This window comes from Salvia hispanica, chromosome 1, assembly GCF_023119035.1.
Source record: "Salvia hispanica cultivar TCC Black 2014 chromosome 1, UniMelb_Shisp_WGS_1.0, whole genome shotgun sequence".
Classification (NCBI taxonomy): Eukaryota; Viridiplantae; Streptophyta; class Magnoliopsida; order Lamiales; family Lamiaceae; genus Salvia; species Salvia hispanica.
Window position 1 is genome coordinate 48,129,913 of NC_062965.1, and position 18,344 is coordinate 48,148,256.

Here is an 18,344-nt window from a genome sequence, read left to right on the forward strand (position 1 = left end):
GGTAAACCTCTGGGGCTTTTCCGTCATTCAAACCACCGTGTATAAAGAAGAGTAAAACTTCCGTTCCATTTCAGATCACCGCCGATTAACATGGCACCACCACCACCACCACCGCCATCTCCACCGCGCTACTGAAAAGAAATCAGAATTCCGCCGCCACCTTACCGCCATCACCACGACGGACATCATCACCAATCCGGATCCACCCGCTCCTCACCTTGAATCTCCGGGAATGGCTTCTGCGGGAGCCGATTCCCGCCTATCTAAAGTCCTACTCCCATCGCTCGACAAAATCATCAAAAACGCCTCATGGAGAAAGCACTCCAAACTCGCCGCCGAGTGCAAATCCGTTGTCGAACGCCTCACCACACCCAATCAACCCCCATCCCCCTCCGCCGAATCCAAATCCGAGTCGCCACGGTCTCCACACCCCGGAGTTCTCCTCGACCTCTCATTATCCGATTCCGAGCTCATTCTCAGCCCGCTGATCAATGCGCTCGCGTCCGATCACCTCAAGCTCGTGGAACCCGCGCTCGACGCGGTGCAGAAATTGATCGCTCACGGCTACCTACACGGGGAGGCAGACACGAGTGGCGGCGACGATGCGAAATTGCTTTCGAAATTGATCGACTCTGCGTGTAAATGTCATGATACAGGGGATGAGACGGTGGAATTGCTGGTCATCAAGGCGCTTCTGTCTGCTGTTACGTCGGTCGCGCTGCGGATCCACGGCGACTGCTTGTTGCAGGTGGTGAGGACCTGTTACGACGTTTATTTAGGCAGTAAGAATGTGGTGAATCAGACGACTGCGAAGGCGTCTTTGGTTCAGATGCTAGTTATTGTGTTTAGGAGAATGGAGGCTGATTCGTCGACTGTGCCGGTGAATCCGATTGTGGTGGCGGAGCTGACGCAGCCAATGGAGAAAGCTGATGCTGATGGTTCGATGACTGTGTTTGTACAGGGATTTATTACTAAGATAATGCAGGATATTGATGGTGTTTTTAGTCCTAGTACACCGAAGAGCATTATAGGATCGGGGGCCGGGGTGCATGATGGGGCTTTTGAGACTAAGACCTCGACCGTGGAAGGCACTAATCCGACAGATTTGTTGGATTCAACGGATAAGGATATGCTTGATGCCAAGTACTGGGAGATCAGTATGTATAAGACGGCGTTGGAGGGGAGGAAAGGGGAATTGGCAGATGGTGAAGGGGATGAGCATTTGGAGGTCCAGATTGGTAATAAGTTGAGGCGGGATGCTTTTCTGGTATTCCGAGCTTTGTGTAAGCTCTCTATGAAGACTCCACCAAAAGATGCGCTGGCGGATCCTCGGGCAATGAAGGGGAAGATTCTGGCTCTGGAGTTGCTCAAGATTTTGTTGGAGAATGCTGGGGCAATATTTAGGACAAACGAAAGGTATTCAATGCTCAACTTCCTTCTATTGTTTGCATGACTACTTCCTCAGGTTTTCTTTTTGTTTTATTGGATTGGGGGACTTTCTCAGATTTTCTTTGCTGTTTGTGAACTGTAATAATAGCATGCATAGTATGACCATGGAGTTTCTGCTTTTATAAATGCAGGTGGAATCAACAATGGTTGTACAACTTTTTCATGATATACATTGTTAAGTAGCAGTTAGTACTTTGGCTCATTGCTAGAAAATTTCCTGCATTATCGGTTTAGAGAGTGCAATTAACTTAGGAATTAGGATAGTCGAGCTGCAATATGTTGCTCCATAATAGTCCTGAGTAAATGTTGGTTTGAGGCTGTGGCACATATTGGACTTTGAACATTTTTTTGATGGGGGGGTTGGATGGATTTTGAAATAGGTATACCGAATCACACATTATTCACTATTATCCTATTCTTAGACTTTAAGTTAACATCTAAGATTTGATATGCTAATTATTCGTTTGTATCATACACAAATACATACATACATATATACATGTGCATATACACACACGTATACATGCGAATTAAATTATCCAAAACCTTGTCAGGGAACGCCCCTGGTGGTTTGAGATCTTGGATTAGATAGGAATACTGCAGCTATGATGTGCTTATCAATTTATCATAAGGTCTCTTTATTCATGCGAATTAAGTTATCCTCACATAAGTTTGTATCCTTCTCTAGTTTTGACCAGTGGCATTGACTCTAGGTTTTGAGTTAGAGTCCCATTGTTTACATGATGTATTGTTATTCCATCTTTCTTTACCCTTGTTTGCTTTCTTTTCTGATTTTTTTTTTCTGTTGTTTTTTCCATCTATAATCATCTACGTACTCTACTCTTGCTTTTCCGCAGATTTTTAGATGCTATAAAGCAGTATTTATGCTTGTCGCTTTTGAAGAACACCGCCTCAACCCTTATGATCATTTTCCAGCTTTCATGCTCGATATTTGTAAGTTTGGTCTCAAGATTTCGAGCTGGACTGAAGGCCGAAATTGGAGTATTTTTCCCTATGATTATCCTGAGAGTATTAGAAAATGTTGCACAACCTAATTTTCACCAAAAGGTAACAGTGCTTCGGTGTCTTGAGAAGCTCTGTGGTGATTCACAGATCATGATCGACATATTCCTTAACTATGACTGTGACGTTAACGCTTCAAATATTTTTGAGAGGTATAATTTTGACATGGCTCTCTTTATTTGTTATTGTTGAAGTTGCATTAATATTATTTGCAGTTATGCTTACAATTTTTTGACATTATTCAAAGGAAGGGCATTTTTGTGTATATGCGGTGTCTTATAGTTGTCCATAACACACTTAATGTACTTTTAGATCATATTCCAAAATCAGATTTTTTTTGAAATCTCTGTTGCCTTTTATTGTTGGAAATGGTATAGTAGGTTAAGAGGTTATTTGACTGGTTAGTGATATATTTTTTGAAAAAATCCCTTAAAGTTTAGTTATCTAACCTAATTCAATTTTCTTTCTGAGAAGATAAATTTTGGTCGAAACAACACACTAATAATTTGCACTCTTTATTTTGTTCCGGTATTCCAGGACAGTCAATGGACTACTTAAAACTGCGCAAGGTGTTCCACCTGGTGTTGTAACTACACTCCAGCCTCCACAAGATGTTTCCATTAAGCTAGAAGCTATGAGATGCTTGGTTGGTATTTTGAAGTGCATGGGTGACTGGATGAACAAACAATTGCGGATTCCCGACACTCACATTCCGAATAAACTTGAAGCTGTGGATAACAGTTCTGATTCTGGAAGTGCTCCTCTGACAAATGGCAATGCAGATGAATCATCTGAAGCATCAGATAGCCACTCTGAAGCAAGTGAGGTTTCTGATGTCTCAACAATTGAGCAGCGTCGTGCATATAAACTTGAACTTCAGGTCCAGTTCCATAAATAAGTGTTTTTACTGCAGTAATTAGTTGTCACTCCAAATTATAACAGTGGTCTCCTTTTTAATTATATTGCAGGAGGGCATCTCTCTATTTAATCGTAGTCCCAAGAAAGGTATTAATTTCCTGATAAATGCTAAGAAGGTAGGGGACTCTCCAGAAGAGATAGCAGAATTCCTTAAGAATGCATCTGGCTTGAATAAAAGTCTGATTGGTGACTATTTGGGTGAAAGAGAAGATTTATCACTGAAAGTGATGCATGCATATGTTGATTCCTTTGATTTTCAAGATGTGGAGTTTGATGAGGCAATAAGACTCTTCCTACAAGGCTTTAGACTTCCAGGTGAAGCACAGAAGATTGATCGTATTATGGAAAAGTTTGCTGAGCGGTACTGCAAATGTAATCCAAAAGCCTTTATAAGTGCCGACACAGCTTATGTGCTTGCCTACTCTGTCATAATGCTAAACACTGATGCACATAACCCCATGGTTAAGGTCAAGGTACTGTGACACTTCTATGATGGGATTTTTTTGTGTGATCTCATCTATTTTTATAGCTTCTTACATTTTTCTGTTTATGTAGATGTCTGCTGAGGATTTCATAAGGAACAATCGTGGAATTGATGATGGGAAAGATTTACCTGAGGAGCAATTGAGATCATTATTTGAGCGCATATCAAGGAATGAGATCAAAATGAAAGAAGATAAACTGTCCACCCAACAGCCACAATCTGTGAACTCAAACAGACTGTTAGGGTTAGATGCTATACTGAATGTTGTAATCCGCAATCGAGGTGGTGACAGCATGGGGACTGGTGATAACCTTATTAAAAACATGCAGGAGCAATTCAAAGAAAAGGCTAGCAAATCAGAGTAAGATATATTATAAAATTTCATCATTGGCTTGGAACTTGATGTGCAACTGTTGACTATAGGATTTCTATCACTATATCCTTGCTTCTTTTCCTTCTCAGGGCCCATCATCTTTACTCGAGAGTCGAGACATAGTCTTTGTAAATCTTGTCCCATTTTACACTCACCTGACAGACAAAAGTTATTCCTGTACTGTGGGAAATGATGGTCAGGAATTGATAAACTAAAATAATACCAGAACGAAAATATTTAAGACACTTTTTCCTGTCAAATTTAATGACTTTTGCTAGTTTCCTAGGATGTGTAAACCAATATGACACTATACTTGCATTTTGGTGAATGCAGGTCAGTTTATTATCCTGCAACAGATGTTGTGATTCTCAGATTTATGATAGAGGCATGTTGGGCTCCTATGCTGGCTGCCTTCAGTGTTCCTCTTGACCAAAGTGATGATGAAGTTGTAATAGCTCTATGCTTGGAAGGCTTTCGCAGTGCAATCCATGTTACTGCAGCAATGTCTATGAAAACTCAAAGAGATGCTTTTGTGACATCGCTAGCCAAATTTACCTCCCTCCATTCACCAGCAGATATTAGACAAAAAAATATTGATGCAATCAAGGTAGTTATTTCTTATCTGCTTATCATTAAAATCATTAAGGTAGTCTAAATGAATCTAGTGATACGAATAAAAGTAGCAGTTCTTTTTTTCAAATTTCTGTTACTTCTATCATTAGTTGGATCACATGGCATGTAGAAGTTAAAAGGTAGCTCCACCAGTGTCTTATTATGGTATTACTTCCCTGCCTCTCCAGAGCAGTGGGAACAAACCCTTGCACCAGCAAGCATCAAGTTCAAATAATTTTCTCTACAATTACAAAAAATTGCAGTTCATGTTCATCAATGCAACTCTGGTCCATTTGTAGTTCTGCTCTTTAGCTACTGTGTTTCGATATCCTATCTCTGCTATGGATGTTTATTCCTCTCACTGATCCCTGCAACCTCCTAGTTCGTTTGCATGTGAAACCTTCTTTTGTTGACACCTCTGCAGGACTCTACTCATGGCTGTTCTGTATAATGCCTGTGCTTATAAGAACTTATCTGTAATCATTGTCATCTTCCCATCATTTTGTCTCTCTACTTTACCAGTATCTGTTCATCAATAAGAGCCTTTTCGTTCGTAGTGACCGTATGCTTATCCTTTAGCTACTTCTATGACTTCTCATTCAAGTAAAAAAATCTGGCAGGGTTCTAAACTGCTGCTGCCTAGGCTTGGCCTAGCGGCTGTCATGCTTCTATCTTAATTGGCCTATTAAGGTGTTGTCTCACCTAGGTGTCAGCAGGCACTATCTGGGTTTAAGGTTAAAGTTGATTGTTTTTATTTGTTACTAGCTACTCCCTCCGTCCCAACTAAGTTGGGTCACTTCTTTGGACACGAAGATTAAGAAACTGTGTTGAATGAGTTAAATGATAATAAAATAAAGTAGGAGAGATAAGAGAGAGTAAAGTATGTGATGGAGTAAAGTAAGAGTGATTAAATGTTTTGTTTTTTTGTCAAAAAAGGAAATGACTCAACTTTGTTGGGACATCCCAACAAAGAATATGACTCAACTTAATTGGGACGGAGGGAGTATTATTTATATTATAATTTAGATTTTTAACATACAATCACTAGATTGTAGTATCAGTCAAAAGTTAGAAAGCATACGTATACTAACCAAATCTGCCAGTCTCTCAAAAAGGTAAATAACTAAATATCAGTGATATACTTCTTGAACAGCACCTATAGTACTCCTTTTCTGATGATTTAGTTTGACTTATATCACTAACTTTGATTGTATCCTATTTTTGTATCTTAGAATTCAAAACTAGGAAAAAGTATAGATAGACTCAAAATACAGTGAAAATAAAATTTTACCTCAGAAACGTATAGAAGTCACATTTTCATTACCGAGCCTAGGTCCCTTTGGCACCAGGCTTCAATCTGCAATCTCGAGGACCTTGGATATTTTACAACACCAGCATGTGGAGCATATTCCTCTAAACCTAATGCAGAGAGTATGGTAGATGTAGTTGGCTATTACTTGAGTTCAATAATAGCATGCCTGAAATATATTGGTAGCTGAATTTCTGCAAATTGAACTATGTCTTATGAAATCATGTATAAATCTGGGCTTGCTTGAAATTTAGATATGATTATGATTTGGTATAATTTTATTGGAACTTTATAGCAAATATGATCAAATCTCTTACTTCCGTCAACAGGCAATAGTAACAATAGCAGATGAGGATGGGAATCACCTACAGGAGGCATGGGAGCATATCTTAACATGTGTTTCAAGGTTTGAACACTTGCATCTGTTGGGTGAAGGTGGCCCCCCTGATGCTACTTTTTTTGCAATTCCTGAGAATGAACTGGACAAATCCAAATCAACCAAATCAAATACTCTTCCTGTTCTGCGAAAGAAAGGACCTGGGAAAATTCAGAATGCAGCCTCACCTGTGAGGAGGGGATCATATGATAGTGCTGGTATAGCTGGTAATGTGGCTGCTGGAATTACATCTGAACAGATTAACAACTTGGTATCTAACTTGAACATCATAGAACAAGTTGGTGATGTGAACCGCATATTCATACGGAGCCAAAAGCTAAACAGTGAGGCTATAATTGATTTTGTCAAGGCTCTTTGCAAGGTATCTATGGATGAATTGCGGTCCACATCTGATCCACGTGTTTTCAGCATCACAAAGATAGTGGAGATCGCGTATGTTACTCAACTCTGATTTTTCTTTGTTCTTCCATAATATTTTTTCCTGGAACTAGTCTTCTGTCACCTAGTTTTTTCTTTCTTTTTTTTTGGCTACATAAGTTTATGTTGTTCTCCCCATCCTTGACAGGCACTATAACATGAACCGCATCAGGCTTGTCTGGTCCAAGATTTGGCATGTGCTCTCTGAATTTTTTGTAACCATTGGCTGTTCAGAAAACCTTTCAATTGCAATATTTGCAATGGACTCTTTGCGCCAATTATCAATGAAATTCTTGGAGAGGGAGGAGTTGGCAAACTATAATTTTCAGAATGAGTTTATGAAGCCTTTTGTAATTGTGATGCGCAAGAGTAATGCTGTTGAAATCAGAGAATTGATTATCAGATGTGTTTCTCAGATGGTGTTGTCCCGTGTAAACAATGTGAAATCAGGATGGAAGAGCATGTTCATGGTTAGTCTTCTGCAATTGTTTTTCTTTCTTAACCATTGGTTCGGTTTATGAATCATTAATCCATACGTTTGCATACTTTCAGGTCTTTACAACAGCAGCTTATGATGATCATAAAAACATTGTACTCCTTGCCTTTGAAATAACTGAGAAGATTTTGCGTGACTATTTTTCTTATATCACTGAAACTGAGACCACTACTTTCACAGATTGCGTAAATTGCCTTATTGCATTTACCAATAGTAGATTCAATGAAGACATTAGTCTAAACGCCATTGGCTTCCTCCGTTTCTGTGCTGCAAAACTTGCTGAAGGAGACCTAGGCAAGGGAGTTTCAGGAAAGGTTGCTCCAACTTCACCGAAGATCGACAATGAGGAAGCTGCTAATAAGGTGGATCATCTTTATTTATGGTTTCCTTTGCTGGCAGGTATGGGATTTTTGTTTTTTATTATTTTTGTATATTTATAAATTGATCAAGATTTAAAACTTTTTTTACCATGATATTCTCCTTCAGTTGTGATTTTAATTTGACCCCTAACTACAAACCAGGCCTATCTGAGCTCAGCTTTGATCCAAGGCCTGAAATCAGGAAAAGTTCCCTACAAATACTCTTTGATACTCTACGCAACTATGGCCAACATTTTTCATTGGCATTATGGGAAAAGGTGTTTGAATCTGTCTTATTTAGGATCTTCGACGATGCTCGGCGTGCTATTGATCCATCCCTTGCTAGATCCCCAAGTAACTTGACTGATGGCAATGCGGAGGAACTTGATCAAAATTCATGGCTGTATGAGACATGCACGTTGGCTCTTCAACTGGTTGTTGATCTTTTTGTTAACTTTTATGATACTGTCAACCCCCTATTGAAGAAAGTATTGTCGTTATTAGTTAGTTTTATCAAACGTCCTCATCAAAGCCTTGCTGGAATTGGTATTGGTGCTTTTGTTCGTTTAATGAATAATGCTGGAGAACTGTTTTCTGAAGAGAAGTGGTTTGAGGTGGTTTTGTCTCTCGAAGAAGTTTCCAGGGAAACACTCCCTGACTTTTCTATTGTGCTCAACGAAGATGATAAAATCAGGGACCGTGAAGAAGATACAAAGGATGATAGCCATGATGAATCTACTGGGACAATTGATGATGCGGGTAACTCGAGCAGGCAGCATTTATATGCAGCTATATCTGATGTGAAGTGCCGAGCTGCCATTCAGCTATTATTAATACAGGTGCAATTTACATCACTTTTAAACTTATATGGTGCATCTTTGCTGCAGTTTTTAACTTTTCTGGCTTGTAATTATATCTTTCCGGAACTCGCTCTCTGTGGTGTTCCTCAAGTAGAGGGGCCGGTAATTACATTGTCGACACAGCAATTGGTATTGCATACTTTAGCTGGAGGACCATCTTAATGTCAGAAGATGAACAAAAAAATAGCATGGCGTAATGAATACCGATTTAGAAAACAGTACATCGATATCTATTTCTGGTAAAAAAGTCTTGTTATAGCGTAGAATTGATACTGAGGGATTACTTTCTATGATTGTTGCAGGCTATTTCGGAGATTTATACAATGTATAGAGCTCAACTATCAGTTAAAAACACTGTTATCCTCTTTGACGCCATTCATTCTGTCGCCCTTCATGCCCACAAGACAAACAGCGACGCCTCTCTACGGCCAAAGCTGCAAGAACTTGGGTCCGTGACACAACTGCAGGACCCTCCCCTACTCCGCCTCGAGAATGAATCCTATCAAATCTGCCTCACATTTCTACAGAATCTTGTTCTTGACAAGCCTCCTAGTTTTGAAGAGTCAGAAGTGGAGTCTCACCTCATGAACCTCTGCAAGGAGGTCTTGCAATTCTACATCGAAGTCGCATGCTCAGTCAAGACGCCTGACTCATTGCTCGACAGGAAGCCCTTGCGGATGATACCCTTGAGTTCCAGCAGGCGCAAAGAACTGGCTGCACGAGCACCTCTTATCGTTGCAACTCTGCAGGCCATGAGTAGCATAGAGTATTATTCGTTCGAGAAGAACTTGGCATCCTTCTTCCCCCTGCTCGCGAGCCTAATAAGCTGTGAGCATGGATCCAACGAGGTTCAACTGGCGCTTAGTGAAATGCTGAGCTCAACAGTGGGTCCAGTTTTGCTCCGATCATGCTGATCTACATGTCCCTTGAGATGTATGATTATTTTCTCAAGAATTTTCCATAATGTTAGACAGTAATAGTTTAGGAAATATAAAAATAGCACTATAATGTATTTAGAGATGCATGAATTTTTATGAACAAGTGCAGCAGCAGTTATTGTCCAGTTACAGGAGCCCCGGAGATGTATGCTTATATTGTTTCGGCTATGAAATAATTTTTCCTTTCAGTTGCATATTTTGTGTTTTTATTTGGAATGATCCATTAGTCTTTTATTGGCAATAAAATGCATTCCATATTTTACATAGATATGGGCTTGTTATTATTTTGTGGGCTAAAAGTTGATGAGAATTTCTAAAATAGGCTATAACTTGGGGGTATTTTCTGATGGGCAAATGGGGAAAAAATTACAAAGTTCGGTAAAATTCTGGTCTATCCTATAATTTATAAAAATAGAAAACTAAATCATAACTTTGACGATTTTCTGAATTGTCCAATGGAGTCGAAGTTGAGGAGAACTGAGCATGATGTGGATGCAACTCATCATTTTGTATGGCGGAATGTTTTATGAAAAATGTTATAGGAAATATTTTTGGAATATGTTGAAAGTAACACTATTAATTCATATTTTATTTAATTTCAAAATTGGGCTATAAAGGTACAGCAATAATATCTATTAATATTAAGTTTTGTTTTTTGGAAATTAGGGGCTATAATGAAATTTGACTGATGAGATACAATGTCTCAATTATGTGTCTCGTTATGTCACAATTCTCATTACTATGTCCATTACTACAAATATTTTTTATGAAAATAATATTTATGAAAAAAAATTACTATTATAAAATTGAAATAAAAAAAGAACAATCTGAAAAATGAAAGTGAGACATCACTTACTGTATATACACTGAATTTAAGTGAAAACTGGGGCTTATTGTAAGTAAATTAGAATTTGATGTGTAGTCCAAAATGATGATTTCTCTCATTTATTCAAAATTGGACCGGGTCAACTACACGTGTTACGGTCGATTAAAATTGAAAACGCATAATTTGAGAAGAGTAAATTCAAGTATATTATATGTCTGTATTTTCATAATTAAATATTCATCCAAACATCAATAACCAAGTTGAATTAAAAACAGTAGTCCACAATAAATTATTAATGGACACTTAACTAATTAGTTATGGGCAGCTGCCTCGGTTCTAACCCAAATAGGGGACAGGCCCAAACCATGTGTCCCTTTATTTCATAACTTTATGTTCATAAACTACTTCTTCCGTCTCACCATATGCAAGATATTCTATTAAACACTTATTTTTAAAAAAAATATGTAATAACAAAATAAAAGAGAGAATAATATAAAAAAATAATTAAATTAATTAATACTATTATTATCTTAGGCAGTCTAATCAAGATCCAATTTATTAAATTAGGTTAATCTGAATTTTGGCGGGTTTCGTAAAATGACTCCACATTCGATATATAGAAACTGAAAATACAATGCATATAAATTCATTTATAAATTGCAGACAAAATCACATGTGAGTTTTATGCTATGGTCTTAAATGTTTTTGCCATGTTTGAGACATGCATATTAAAGTTTATAGAAATGTGATCAAATGAAAACTCTAAATATTGTACAAACTCAAAACTATGATCTGAACCATTGAAAAATGTCAACAGATCACAAAAAAGCATCAACAGGAAAATGTCAACGAATTTCAACGGTAGTCAATGATTGATGTTGTGTTGATATTGTGTTGACATTAAAATCTTGAAATGTTACACTATGTTGATATTATATTGAAACTTTGTTGAAGCTGTGTTGATGAGTTTTGAATTTGTACAATATATATGTTTACATTTTATCACTATCCAAATTTCATATATACTAAGTACTATACATTAATAATAATAGTTCTACTTGCACTAGAATATAGTAGTAATGGATTCGTTCAACTCATTAACTTTATGTATATTTTGGCTCAAGGATATAATAGGAGATTCTTAATTCTCTATATTAGTGTAAATTATTAATGAATAATGATAAGAGCATCATAAAATAGTCAAATTAATGTCAAAAGTACGAAACCATCCCATTATGGGTACGTTTATTAATTGTGTGCATTTTTTACTATATCTGTGTGTGTAAGATTGTAACATTAAGATTGAATATGAAAATCATGATTTTGTTTAGTGTTGAGATCTATGAATGTACGGAATTTCATCTCATTTAAATTTGTGTGTTCATATTTGTGTACGGAGTAGTAGTGATTTTCTTAAGCTTATAAGAAGTTGCCTATATAAAATATATACTCACTTAATTTAATTCACTTGTTAATTCCTGTACTAATTAAATAAGTATATATCCAAACCATAGAGTTTGGTTTACTTTATGATTTGGCATGTTCTTGGAACTGTCAAGTGCACAACTTTTAGTTATTCAAAAAACATCCTTTTAAGACTACTTTTAGTTAATAATATTATTAATTAGTATGGATTAACCATCGCCTAAACGCCCAACAAATATTTCTAGATTTAAAACTAGGATATGATCCATTGTTAATAACCTTAAATATAATTATTCACTCTGCTAACTTGTCAACTATTGTCAACTATGGCAGTGTTTAGTTTTCTGGATAAAATAGTAGCAAAATATAATCTAGGATTAAGTTGTGAGATTATTTAATAGAAGAGATGGTTAATTTTCATATGATTATCGATCTAAGATTAAGCCATGAAATTCAATCTCATGAATCAAACATAATACAAATTTAATAATGAGATATAATCTTGCAAATCGAACACTCCTTATATATATATTACAAATGTCAAACATAAATGGAATGTATAAAATTTAATTCAACACAAAAACATAAGTATATCAACTAAATTTATGTTGATATACTAATAGAACCTTTTAAAACTATGTCTATATAACACAATAAATCATTCCTTCATGCGGTCAAATTAGCTAATAAAGAAAATAAATAGTATACTATAATTTATTATTTAAAGTGATTATATTTACCCTAAATTCTAGGCAAAACACATTCTTAGGTCCTTATACTTTAGTCAAAATGTTCATTAGGTCCTTGTACAATTTTTTCGTTTCAATAAGTCCTTATACTTTTCACAATATTTTTATCAAGTCCTCGTACAATTTTTCGTTTTAGTAGGTCCTTATACTTTTATCATTACTTTCATTAGGTCCTTGTACAATCTTTTATTTTAGGGACTTTTTTACATTTATCTTGGATAATAATCTAAATTTAATTAAACTTAATGAACTTTTTAATATTCCATTATTTAACTTAGCATAGTCTATAAAGATAAAAGTAAAAGATATTTTAAAATAAAAAATTGTATAAGGACCTAATAAAAGTTATAATCAAAATATAAGGACTTACTAAAACGAAAAAATTGTACGAGGATGTGAATGAAATTTATGAGAAAGGTATAAGGACCTATTAAAACCAAAAAATTGTACGAGGACCTAATGAACATTTTGATTAAAGTATAAGGACCTAAGAATGTGTTTTGCCTAAATTCTAATACACATATAACATTATAGACCGATATAACTAACATCATGTCAAATACAACATATTTTGTTATGATTGCCTTATTGTGGGAAGCATCGGTTATAGCATTTCATTCTTTGTATTTCAAAAAATATTAATTCAATGTAATCAATAATAATAAAGTGTATCATATAAATAAGGCTCGATTTAAAATGTACCAAATTCACCACCGAAATCCCAGTAGTCGATATTTATTATCTAAATAAACTTAGATAAATGTGCAATTGTCTCCAAATTATATGGAGGAATGAGGATCATAATCGTTACACCCTATAGCCATATTGTCCTTCCAAATTATTTTGGGGTATCTTAATAAAACGAGTTTTAATTAATTAATTATGGTTTCGTAAAGCGTTGACATTTATGCAGTGGTTGATGAAGTTAGCAGGTGGAAAGATGACTAATTAATTAAAATAGATTCCAAACAGATCACTATCTTATCACGTGCTGACCTCAACTTATGTCGGCTCTTAATTAATTAATTAATTAAACCATCCCATTACAGATGCAATTAGCCATTAATTAATCTCAACTTGTTTGAAACCTCAGGGGCTTTTTCGTCATTCCACACATGGAATAAGGCCACCCCTTTGGATTTATTCTATATAATAATTTCGCCTAAGTTTGGCGTTTAGAGCCCACACCATAAATCCACAGTAATATTTTGAGGGATTTTGTCTACTTCGAGATTTATTAAATATATTCAGATCTGATTAAATACTACATAATTAAATAAATGAATTTTTTGGCGCTCCGGTCGATTGACTTAACTCGTGAACTATTTGAAATTTAGATTAATTAGAAAAAGATTTAATTACAAGTAAAAATCAGTGTGTAATTGTGTACATCACATGAAAGTGATACTGTTGTTTCAAGTGGTCCAATTCCACCGAGGATTAGCTGCTTATGCAAATTTTTTAATAAGGGGAAGGTAACTAATGGAATCCATCAAGTTAATTAAAGAGTTGATTAAGATAAGCATAACAATTAATTAATTAATTAAGATGGTTGCACAAACTCCAATGTTGCTTTAATCAACTTATAATTATTTAGCATTTTCCTTCTAAAAATGTAGGGTGCCATATGAAGTCAGAAGTCGTATGTCTTATTCAGTTATTTGAAAGCTTAATTAGCATCAAATTTGCAAAGATTTTGATTTAAATTCATATTCACTAATATGTCTGTAATTTCATTGTTATTTAACTGTGTTCTTCAGTGTTTCAATTCAAATTTAACTTAGTTATTCATATGACATGACCATCTAAGTATCTAAAATAAAACTTGTTTTTATTTTAGTGTTGTGTACTATAAATAAATATTTTTTGATGGGTAAAATGGTTGAACTGATTTTTTCATAAAAGGAATTCTATGTTGAGAAAAAAGAAATACAAACGAATGAAAAGAATTAAGAACGTATAACGATAATTAACTACACCAGCACAATTATTTTGTTAAGTGGGCTAATTTGATGAATTTTATTGTCATTTTACATTGTGTGAAATATTATTAGCTGGATCTTCGATGTCAATTGTTAACTTAAGGAAAAAAATAAAATGCTACTTATGGTAAAAGAAGGGATAAGACTGATTAATATTTTTCCAGGCATTTGTATTTTATTTTGTTAATATGTAAGGGAATTAGGGATCATCATATATTCATATGGATCAACTTCGCATAAAAGATTATTAATTATTACTAATATTATTATAAATCCCGACTTCCCACAAGATATTATTATTATCATCATAATAGTATTTATTATTTTGGTGTGGTTGAGTTTGTGGTATAAAAGTAATGGTGATGTCGACATAAGATACATTTGGGACACAAGCCAATCATTTGGAAAACCATTGCAACCAATATGAACTCCAAAAGACAAAAGAAATAGTACTATTAAAGAAAAAATATATTTTCTTCCATACAAGAAAAATAATTAAATTAAACGAACTTGAGGATTGGTTGACTGCCCCCATAAAATGATGAGTTACTAGTTTTTTGTTTTTGTTACCACACATGCATTAATTTAAAATTGTTCATTATTTTATAGGGTTTCTTTAATGTTTTGTTCTGCATTGGTCTTTTTTATATTAAAGAGTTCGAAATTGATATTTTTCTTATGGAAATGGTTTCCAAATTTATGTGCTTGGTTGAAAGATATAAAATTCTCTCAATCTCAGTGAAGAAGTTTCTTTTTGGTATGATATTTAAAAATTTTAAGTACTAGAAGTAATAAAATATAAGCAAGTGAAGAAAGAAAAAAAAATAATTAATTTTTAATTTATTGTTTTTTACTGGCAAATCAAGAAATAAGGGTGGGTGTATAACCCTACCAAATTAAGATGCTTTTTTATCTCCTACGAAAAAATAAAAAAAAATTACTATTGTTATTTCTTAAAAATTATAAATTAGTTACATTTTGATCCGTCTAAACATTGTTGGCATAAGGTGGCACTGCTATTATGGAGACAATCGATGTTCACCGACCATCCTCAACTCCACATGAAATCAATATTTGATCCCTCACTTAACTTTAGCGTTAAATACCAAAAAAGGCAGCAAACATTAATTTCCATTCCTCAAACATCAGTAGCATAAGTGCTGCCTCTATTATGAAATACCGAAAAAGGTCTCCATATCCAGCATTTTCCGTTCCTTCAACATTGCTGGCATAAAGGTGGCGCCACTATTATGGAGACAATCGATGTTCACCAACCATCCTCAACCGTACATGAAATCAATATCTGATCCCCCAGTTAACCTTAGCATTAAATACCCAAAAAAAGGCGGCAATCATTAATTTTCGTTCCTCAAACATCGTTGGCAATAAGGTGTCACCGCTATTAAGAAATACTGCCAAAAAAAAAGGTCACCAAACCCTATCAGTTTCCGTTCGTCCAACATTGTTGGCATAAGGTGGCGCCACTATTATGGAGACAATCGATGTTCACCGACCATCCTCAACCCACACAAAATCAATATTCGATCCCCCACTTAACCTTAGCATTAAATACCCAAAACAGGTCAACAAACATTAATTTTCCGTTCCTCAAATATCATTGACATTAGATGCTGACGCTATTATGAAAAATCGAAAAAAGGTCACCAAACCCTAGCAATTTTCGTTCCTCCAACATTGTTGGCATAAGGTGGCGTTCATCGACCATCCTCAACCCCACATGAAATTAGTATTCGACCCTCACTTAACCTTAGCATTAAATACCCAAAAAAGGTCGGCAAACATTAATTTCCGTTCCTAAAACATCATTGGTATAAAGAGTCGCCGCTATTATGAAATACCGAAAACGGGTCACCAAACCCTAGCAGTTTCCGTTCCTCCAACATTGTTGGCATAAGGTGACCTCTCTATTATCGAGGCAATCGATGTTCACCGACCATTCTCAACCCCACATGAAATCAATATTTGATCCCCGCTTAACCTTAGCATTAAATACCAAAAAAAAGGCCGGCAAAGATTAATTCCCGTTCCTAAAACATGCGCTGCTATTATAAAGACAATCAATTTCCACCGACCATGACATTCGATCCCTCTCTTAGCCCTAACCGTGAAATAACAAAAAGATTTCCCAAACCATAGCAATTTATTAATAAGGGGAATCGACAACAAAAAAATTCGATTGGTTATAAGGATGCAAAGCCATTGGGGCACACACATTGTAGTTGGGGCTTAAGCCCCCATTAAGCTCTTTTTAAATTATATAATAATGTCAGATTATCAGTACTTCATGTGAATTATTATGCAAAAGCCCCAATCATCACAGAAAAAAAAATTAAAATTATTAGTATTATCTTAAAATTTAGAATGACAGTCTCTACTAAAACAAATTTCTACCTTGACCATCTTACCAATTAAATTATACTCCCTCCGTCTTACTTTAGGTGTCCCGGTTGAGTTCGGTACGAGTTTTAAGAAATACTCCTATAAAGGAAAGTTGGTGAAAAAAGATAATGAAATGTGAGTCCTACTTTTATATATTAGTTTTATAATAAAATGTGAGTGGAAAAAGGTGAGTAGAATGTGGGGCCTATTACCAATTATGGAATATTCCAACCGGGACTCATAAAGTGAGACACCCAAAAATAGTAAATCGGGACTCCTAAAGTGGGACGGAGGGAGGAATCGTCTATATACGTAGAATTCAGTGCATTCTGCATACTACTTTCAAATTAGTAGTTTTTTATATGCACAAAACATGTCCAAAAGTTTATTATATACTATTTTACTAATTATTTTAAATTGGTTAATTACAAAAGGTGTGTGGTACTAATATATAGATAAAAGAAAAATATATAAAGAATTAATATTAGTACAGAAACACATTCTCTTAATCATTAATCTCGTGCTCGTGATTAACGACAGAATGGTTACTTATTATACGATAGTTAATTTTTTAAAACGCATAACAACATACCAGGACTTTTTTTTTTACGATTTCTTAATCTTACAAACACAAAATATACTACACCAATTGCAATAGAATCATTGAATTAAGTAATAAAAACGATTATAATTTCCATACCATTTATCACGACACCGATGTAGGTGGCATCTTAATTTTTAAAAAATACTAATATTATAATGAATACAAACATGCTATATATGCATTTATGCACATGTCTATGTGTAGCATTTATGTAAATAGTTAATGGCATATCAACAAAAAAATATGGTGGGTGACTCATGAGGTAGAAAACTCCAACAATTTGTTGTATAAAATTCAGTGTCATCCCTAACAAACTATGATGCTTTTTTTTTTTTGTTAAATCTCTATGAAACTTTAAATTAGATACTACATTTATTAGATGGCAATAATATTTACTTGCACCCATAGATTTAAAACAATATCAATATGGTTTTTTGTTTCAAAGTGGACCTATTAATTATTTCCAAACCAAAAAAACGTTAAAAGCAAAAATTAGCTAGTAAAATTAAATTTTTATTTCTAGAAGGAATGGAGGTCTCTCATTAAATGAATATGTTGACTAAAATTAAAACCACTTTTTATGAGCAAAGAACATCTATTAATTAATGTCAATTTTAAAGATAGAAGGACTTGAAGTATTCTGTATTCTCATAATAAAAAAGATTTTCATTAGAACCTCTCCATTTCAATATATTTACAAAGTAGTAAAATGCAAAATAAAAG

General features: G+C 34.9%; 1 protein-coding gene across 1 annotated transcript; it reads left to right on the forward strand.

Annotated features, from left to right (window-relative positions):
- LOC125219665 (brefeldin A-inhibited guanine nucleotide-exchange protein 2-like) lies at positions 1-9,823 on the forward strand. Its single transcript, XM_048121712.1, has 11 exons — positions 1-1,416; positions 2,307-2,624; positions 3,010-3,352; positions 3,441-3,863; positions 3,946-4,235; positions 4,581-4,854; positions 6,498-6,997; positions 7,131-7,452; positions 7,535-7,877; positions 8,000-8,676; positions 9,000-9,823. The coding sequence occupies exons 1-11, from the start codon at positions 233-235 to the stop codon at positions 9,609-9,611; spliced, it is 5,286 nt and encodes a 1,761-aa protein (XP_047977669.1). The 5' UTR covers positions 1-232; the 3' UTR covers positions 9,612-9,823.
- The last annotated feature ends 8,521 nt before the right edge of the window (positions 9,824-18,344 follow it).